The sequence below is a fragment of the Saccostrea cucullata genome, unplaced genomic scaffold (assembly GCF_032062105.1).
Source record: "Saccostrea cucullata isolate Sc308-1 unplaced genomic scaffold, CSIRO_AGI_Scuc_v1 ctg11495, whole genome shotgun sequence".
NCBI classification, from domain to species: Eukaryota; Metazoa; Mollusca; class Bivalvia; order Ostreida; family Ostreidae; genus Saccostrea; species Saccostrea cuccullata.
Genome location: NW_026922780.1, coordinates 1 through 8,254, shown reverse-complemented (window position 1 = coordinate 8,254; position 8,254 = coordinate 1). Strand labels below are relative to the sequence as shown.

Below are 8,254 nucleotides of genomic sequence, written 5' to 3'. Positions count from 1 at the left end.
TTCTTGGCTTTCTTGGCCCTGAGAAAAAGATTCTTCATAGATATTTCCTAGATATTTCAATAGTACACTTGGATTCCCTATTGTGACCCCACCCTTATGGTTTCAAAAAATTTTATTTTTATATCCCCAGGATGCTTCCTAGCCCAGTTGTTCTTGACAAGATTTTTCCTGTTATTTCAAGGTAAAAAAATTATTCCATATTGTGTTCCATCATGATTCAAAAATCGAGAATCTATACCTCCCCAGGATGTTTCCATGTAAGTTATTTCAAGGTAAAAAAAAATATTCCATATTGTGTTCCATCATGATTCAAAAATCGAGAATCTATACCTCCCCCAGGATGTTTCCATGTAAGTTTAAGCTTTTCTAGCCCAGTGGTTCTTGAGAAGATTTTTCCTAGATATCTAAATGTAAAACTTGGATTCGCTAATGTGGCCCCGCACTACCCAAAGGGGTTATGATTAGATTAATTTAGAATCTACATTAACCAAGGATACGTCCATATAAGGTTAGCTTTTTGCGATCAATGGTTCTTGAGAAGATTTTTTTTCCGAGAAAAACAATTGGATTCCGTATTGTGGCCCCGCCTAACCTTAAGGTAATGATTTTGATACTTTAAATCTACACTATTTAAGGACGCTTCCAAATAAGTTTCAGTTTTCCTGGCCCTGTGGTTCTTGAGAAGAAGATTTTTAAACATTTACCCTATATATTTCAATTCAAAACATGGATTATCTATTGTGGCCCCGTCCAACCCCAAGGGCGTCATGGATTGAACAATTTAGAATCTACACTATTCATGATTGATTCCACAAAAGTTTCAGCATTCCTGGCCCAGTGGGAGAAGAATTGCCCTATATATTTTAATGTAAATCCTAAAATTGTGGCCCTCTTAGACTTGGGGTCATGGTTTGATCAATTTAGAATCTACACTACCCCTAGATGCTGTCACATAAGTCTCAGCTTCCCTGGCCCAGTGGTTATTATAAAGATAGTTTTTAAGGAACCTATCCTTTTTTCTTTTTTCCTGATTGTCTCTCCTCGTAAGGAGGCTTTATCCTTCATTTTAACATTTTAAATTTCCCTTAATCTACGAATCCTTTGTACTAAGTTTGGTTAAAACATTGGCGTAGTTGTTAAAGAGAATAAATCGAAAACGTTAATAGATTACTGGCGGACGGACAGACAGCCGGATGGATGACCAACGAACAATTGGTGATCAGAATATATAACAAGTTTGCCAAGTAAATTTGAATGTCATATATGCAACTATATGATTATTAAACACCTTTTGTTCCTTCACCGGACAAAATGTGCACAAGAAATACTTTTCTGTACAGTTAATGTAATTTCAATGTTAATTGCAAAAGATAAGATTTTGGTTTGTTTATTCGGAGCTTCCATTCAATTCAGGCATAATTCATTGCGTTTTATTAGAAGAGTTTATAAAGCATGCCTTTGTTCTTCTAATTCTATGTTTTGTTTGCGTATAACACTTCTACGGATAAGTACTTTTTCTTTTAATGCATAGTTCATGAAGTATATAGCTGATTAAATGAAGTTATGGTTATACTGCCACTTCATATTTTGTCAAATGTGATAAATTTTCTCGTTTTTGTGGTAAAACGATCAAGAGCAATATGGAGACTTGCTGCAATTGTTTCCTTTTTTGCGTTTAGGCATTCTGCGTTCCGAAGGGTTAACTCACCACCATATACAATTCCAACTGCGTACAAATCTTCTTCAACTCTGGTCAAAACAATTGATCCACTGTCTCCTCTGTCGGAAAATTGTTCAAAAGCACGATCTGGCAAAATAACCATAACATCGCCGCCAAAAACTTCAAAGTCGCTAACTTTTTCGACGAATCCCTCCGTTTTTGCAGTAGCAGCACCATATTTAAATACAAATCTGTCGGACAGTGTTGCAAGAGGTTGGTCATAAACATGTATACTTTCATTCAGGTCTTCAATGGTTTTTAGTAGCAATGAAAGTACTGATCTCTTTATTGATATAACAGAGATATCGTGCACATTGTCAACTGATCTTCCCCTTTCATATAAACATTCATTCGGCCAAATACAGCAGCCCATTGTTTTCAATACCTGGAGATGTTGGAATTTAGCAACGTCGCCTTCTTTGAAAAGATGACCGGATGTTATGGCTACAACGTTTGAAAATGTGTCATCATGATTTTGTTGACTTGAAATTTCTCCAAACATTCCTAAACTCCCTTGAATCTTTTTTTCTCCATTAACAATTTCACCCCCACATTTGATCTGACACTGCGGATTTAATGCTTCTTTTATCAACTGAAATTCTATCTTTCCCTGAAAGTGCATTCCTATTGCTTTTACGAGTTTGTTTTTAAGATTTGGATTCTGATTACTAGAGAAAATGTATAACGTTCCATCACAAAGCCTGTATCCAACGACTCCATATTTTCTTCCACTGAATAAAGAAAAAAAACTTGTTTAAATATCTATAATATTTGAAATAATTACATTTGAATGTTGAAGAGATCCGACAATTTTAAAACGCTGTTCACAAAACAAAATATGTTTCATTATTTTCTTGCTTGAACGATTAATGAATTTTAAAAGGTGTTATAATACCTACGCTTTAATCTTTTTCACACACTCTTGTGTAAGTTTTGAGTGTACACGAGATTTCCTGGCAAAAAGTTTCTCTTCAAGTTCTTCGATTTGTTTGACAAATCCGCTGATTTGTCTTGTTGCAGTTTTTGCTTTCAAAGATGATGTTATATTGTCAATTGTCTTCTCTAATTTCAAGTAGCATTTTTCATAAATTATTGATTTGTCACCGTTCACTCTCAGGACATGTGATGCATGACATTGGGCTTTCCTGACGACCAGCTTGATTTTCTTTTCAATATCAAAATGAGAATCGACGATGAAAAACAGCATTGATCTGTCGATGCCCTTCACCAAAGAGTTTAAAGAATCAAAAGAGATCTGAAAATAATCCAAAAATTTAAAGTACTGAAGGATCAATCACAAATTAATGAAAGTCACTAATTCAAAGAAATAGTCTTCACCTTATCTTCCCAAAACGAATATCCCAGATAACACACAAAAACAGATTCTTTATCGAAAGACTCGTCTTCGTCTAAAATAATAAAAATGTTCCCGTTATAAGTAAATAATTTAATTAAACATAGAATTCCTTGGAAAATACAGAAAAACAGATCCTACATTGCTTATACTGGGTTGTTTTTGTTGAAAATTGGAAGAATTCCAGGCACAATTTCTTGACATTTTCTCTGTCATCAGTGATGAAATATATGCCATCTTTTGGTTCAGGAACTGTCTTTAGTGCTTCCCGTTCTTTCCTCCAGAAATACTGCACCTCCGAGGAAATGCGTTTATATAGGTTTAATTCTGATGCACCATATTTGAAAGTGACATAAAAAGGACGGAGGATATGAGATCTTTCGTTACACCTTGGTGGACTGCAAAATAATATTCTATTGTTTGATTTAAACAAAATATTATCTAAGAACATATTTTTAAAGGTTGCATAAAATTTCAACTTTATAATTAAAGATGTTTTCTGTCGTTAATAATGCAGCAAGTTACAAAAGCATATTTAAATCATATTTATAATGGAATATCCTCATAAATTTTACATTTGAGTTTATCTATATGTACCTGCATACTCGGACCCGTTTCCGTGGTATTGGATCAGCCAAATAGAAACCTAAAATATGTTAAGTTTAATATTAACCAGTATCTGTGCCATTGAAGCTATCCTATAGCTAGGACTATGAGAAATCCTAAGATTTATTTTAGTTTAAAGTGGGGCCATCAAATATGTCCTACGTAAAGGGATATCTAGAGGTTTCATCTAGAGTTAAGACATTGCATGATCTGACCATGCATGTATTCAAGAAACTGCAAACTTAGTACAACCCTTCTTTTCTTATCATAAGTCAGTAAAGGAGGGTTTATCTATTGGTTTTAATGCCGAAAAACTTTTTTTTTTATTTTTCATCCACACCTCCGAAAAAGATGTATCTGATTTGGGTATTTTCTTTTTTATGCATCTTAGAACTAAGCTAGGCCTTTTCCCGTTTTTTGTTCTTTATTTTATCTAGCTGTTCCTCCCCCTTCCAACTTTGAAAAAAAATATTGCTTTCTACCTTTAATTAATTAATTCCAAAATGTAAAATTTCTTACTTTAATGATATTTTTTTTCGATGCAATTTATTTGAATTAATACATCAAATTAAACTGATTAAATGTTGGAATTATTGCTCACAATGTCCAGAATATTTCAAAGACATGAGATTCCTTTTGACTCATTTTATACGTAGAAACTAAAACCTAAAAACTGGTTATTATTCAGTTGAAAATCTCAGGATGAAAGGACTGCAAGTAACGTAAAGCTATCCCATTCCTGCTCTTTGTTTTGAAATAGTGGTTATGGGTTATTTCTATACCGCATCCATATAGTATTACTAACTTAGGAGCGAGAACATATTTTTTCCTGTACAGATACCCTCCGCTTTATTACTCATAAATCTTAATCAAAGAAGTGCCATTAAGTAATTAAATTTTAGGTAGCATTTGTTTATCTAATCTGTTGTACAATTATGTGTATCTTTGTTAAATATACAATACATGTATATTGTGTACAATAATTGACGAATCTATACCAAAATTGTAATAGATGTTTCACCAGTTTCCATGCGATTTATTATATACATTTTCCGCTCATTTCTCTACACATTGCTTTTGGTTTCACACCTTTTTTCTGCTTCTGAATTTCCACTTTAAAAAGCGGGTGCTGCTCATCATTTCCAAAAGGTCTTACACATTATAAAATTGGAAAATTAAGGCAAAGACTATTTAATAACATCTTTCTTTTAGCTTGTTTTACTCAATTTTTTTTACCTTCTTCAGCTCGCCAGCGTGTCACAACGCCTGATCTAGATCCTGCCATTATTCATAGCCTATAAAAAAATATGAAAATTTGCTTGGGCGGACTTTTTATTTTAACATTTAAATATAATGCATAAAATGACTCAAAAAATTGACGAAAGAACTATATGCGGTATATTGCATATACTTTCCCCCAGAAAAGTCAAATTTTGAAAACTTCCTGAAATGTGCTGAATTCAATAAATTGTAAGGGAAATATAAATTAAAAGAACATATTATAGTTTCAAAGCAGTTTATTCACAATTTTTGTTTTTATAACGTCACAAAATTGTCCGATTTTATATCCTTTTCAGAAAGAATGGACAAAGTCTCAACAATTTTAGCTTTAAAATTTATAGAGCGCATGTTTGTTCAGGAACAACATTTACATATTTCATTGATATTATCATTCTACACATTATATCAAAATATTGATCCTGAACACACATGCGCTCGGTGACTTTTACTCAAAATATCGACGAAATATGTACATTTTTCTGTAGAATTCATAAAAACTGAAATTTACGTCATGTTTGTGACGTCATTACATACATATGACGTCATTACGTATGAAAACATTCAGTGCTTTGAAGTCAGCAAATACTCCACTGTTTAAGAACTTAATTGAATATACCCCCATCAAAGTTTGATTTGGGGGGCAAATATTGGTTATTACCGAATAAAGTTCTTTATGCCGAGAAAACCATGCATAAAAATTGTATTTAAACAAGTTGTAGAGATATGATATAAGTGACAAACAAGTATTATTGAATTGAAGCTTTATTTCTATTATATGATGCAAACATAGAATAATCACATAATTTTATAATGTCTATTAAAAAAACATTAAAAATGGTTATAATTAGATTTCACCATGATTCCGACAATATTTACCTTTTGTCATCGGACAAACGGTGCATTACACGTGAAAAAAAGCCCTACCATTATTGATGTGGCGCCTTAATTGTACGACAACGTTTTAAAAAGATTAGGAAAAAATACCAACTAAATTAAAGAGACAATAATTTGCTATTGAGCTGTTAGGACACAGCAAATGCAAATTTATAGACGTTTATGTTTTCATTTGAAAAGGAAACTTGAGTAGAAATTATAAATATATCGATATTTTAACTACCTTTCTCGAAATAACGTGACATCAGCGCTACAATATGCTTTTGGGAAAAAAAAAATGGAAATCTATATGCAAAGAAGTATAATGAAATGCATTAAATGTCAGAAACCCATTAAAAAATAAAATATTCATCTTTCAAAACATTAAAAGACAATGTAAAGGATCGATTTTTTCCCTTAACATTCAATATATGAATTATAAAAGAAGACTCTCTTTATCGAAAACTTTGTGATGTCCTGTTATTGGACACTGTTAAAGATTGATTGCAAAGATTCTATAATGCTATCTTCGTAGGACCGTTTTTCGCTCGTTAGATACAAGCAATAAATCAATATGATGAACATTTTAATGATATTCACCTATCCTTGTAAAACGTCAATAGCTTTTATCTAAATTGGAACCAGCTCATTTCAGATAAATTGAGTGGAATCTTTAATATTTTTAGGTGCTGTCATCATACTTTTATCATATTTATATGATTTCTAATTTTCGTTTAGTTAAATATTTTAAGGATGATTGTTCATTTTCTAAAATATTCTTTGTCGTTTAAATTCGAAGTTGATGTTTTAAAGTTTTTTAATATTATCTTTACATTTAAATTGCACAAATGTAAAAAGGTTTACCATAAAGGGGGTGAAAACACATAGTAACATAACTCTGTTTAACCATATCAAAGTATACGTTTATATAAGTGTAAATCATGTAAACCATTCCTGTATGTTATATTTTACTATTTATTGTATACTTTAATTACCATGATCTTATATAAATATAATAGAAAAATTAAACATTTTGAAAACATGTACAAATTAAGAAATATGTTGTTCTTATCCTCTGTTTCCTGCATTGCGAGACCATGGTTACCTCATACATGATCTGTTAGTACAGCAATAGCAAACTGATTGAATACACTGACAGTCTCATAAGAATTATGAAGGTCACAATCACAATATCATGTGGTCTTTTGAGAGTATGGACAAAATATATATATGTACATGACTGAACTGTAATCTTATTTAGGTCCACCTTGTATGCTTTTTAAGCATATGTGTGACGTCATAGTTGGTTTTTCCTGCAATCAAGAAATGTAAACAAGACATGGTTTCGTTATCCTTATGTCCTTGTTTAATTAGTCGATATTGAGCTGAGTTTCAAATCTGATACTTTTAAAGTTAATAAGAAAAAAACAATGAATTTGAATAACAACATAATTTTACACATATTAAATGATAGAATTTTTGAAAATGACATGTACTAAGTTTTTGTTGTTAAAGTTGTCTTAAAAATTACGTAATTTTCCAAATCAATTTGCACTTTGATGAAAGAGGCTTGTTTTTAGAATTCTAAACCCTATTATTTCCCTGAATATTTTAAAGATACATGTCTACTGATATATTTCTGTCTATGCCGATATAAAAAAAAGTAATTGCACCGGAAACATGTAAAATCAAAACTCAATTTAGACACTGTAAGGCATATTTTTGTGCATCAAAAAAAGGTAAGAAACCTAAGATATAACTGCTTTGAGATATGTGGCACATACTAAATGGAAAATTATACAAAATATGAAAAAGTGAACTATAAGTATTTCTTTAATCAACTTAAGGTCCTTATTTCTTTAAGGACGCATTTTCCTGTAATTTTTTTTTAACTTTTGAAAAAAAAAATATATCGATATACATGTACTCCTATTGATTTATTGTGAAAAGCAATTGTTGCCAAAACGTTATTTTCATTGAAGGTAATAAATATACATTTTGTGTGTGTCGTAATAAAGTTTTCCATTTAGGATATTGAGCCAATTTTTGCCATAACAATTTAAATGTTCTTCAAAGGAATTGTGTCATGGACATAAATATTTCGTTTCAATTTCGAAAGACTCGTATTTAAGTTAAATATTAACAATGTTTGTTTGCAAAAATCTGTCATTTATGTAGATTTCTTATCAATATTATAAAAAAAAAATTTACAATTTATTATTAACAATAAAAAAGTTTACATTAAGCAAAATAACTCAATGTTTTCTTTGTAAACAAAAATAGGGAATTAACTCATCTTTAATTTCCCCTTTTTTCTAGTTTATTTTTATCGGGGCAAATATTGAAATCATTGGCGAAAAAATAATAAAACTATTCTTACCTTCATAAAATTTCTACTGAAGTTCATTACATTTACTTAA

General features: G+C 31.0%; 2 protein-coding genes across 2 annotated transcripts; both read right to left on the bottom strand.

The window, feature by feature from the left end:
- Positions 1–1,105: 1,105 nt before the first annotated feature.
- Positions 1,106–2,971, bottom strand: LOC134262441 (uncharacterized). The gene is made up of 2 exons (XM_062744834.1): positions 2,620–2,971; positions 1,106–2,451 (listed from the first exon to the last, which is right to left on the bottom strand). Exons 1-2 carry the CDS (start codon positions 2,925–2,927, stop codon positions 1,581–1,583), a joined length of 1,179 nt encoding a protein of 392 aa, XP_062600818.1. The 5' UTR covers positions 2,928–2,971; the 3' UTR covers positions 1,106–1,580.
- A 63-nt stretch (positions 2,972–3,034) lies between these two features.
- LOC134262440 (uncharacterized) lies at positions 3,035–4,977 on the bottom strand. Its single transcript, XM_062744833.1, has 4 exons — positions 4,917–4,977; positions 3,672–3,720; positions 3,216–3,472; positions 3,035–3,129 (listed from the first exon to the last, which is right to left on the bottom strand). The coding sequence occupies exons 1-4, from the start codon at positions 4,963–4,965 to the stop codon at positions 3,035–3,037; spliced, it is 450 nt and encodes a 149-aa protein (XP_062600817.1). The 5' UTR covers positions 4,966–4,977.
- Positions 4,978–8,254: the final 3,277 nt, after the last annotated feature.

Excerpts from the sequence above, each read along its gene's own strand:
- LOC134262441 (XM_062744834.1), bottom strand. The coding sequence starts at position 2,927 with ATGCTGTTTTTCATCGTCGATTCTCATTTTGATATTGAAAAGAAAATC. Across the intron at positions 2,452-2,619 it reads TGTGTGAAAAAGATTAAAGC|TGGAAGAAAATATGGAGTCG; the intron begins GTAGGTATTATA and ends TTCTTTATTCAG.
- LOC134262440 (XM_062744833.1), bottom strand. The coding sequence starts at position 4,965 with ATGGCAGGATCTAGATCAGGCGTTGTGACACGCTGGCGAGCTGAAGAA. Across the intron at positions 3,473-3,671 it reads AAACGGGTCCGAGTATGCAG|TCCACCAAGGTGTAACGAAA; the intron begins GTACATATAGAT and ends ATTATTTTGCAG. Across the intron at positions 3,130-3,215 it reads AACAACCCAGTATAAGCAAT|ACGAAGACGAGTCTTTCGAT; the intron begins GTAGGATCTGTT and ends TTATTATTTTAG.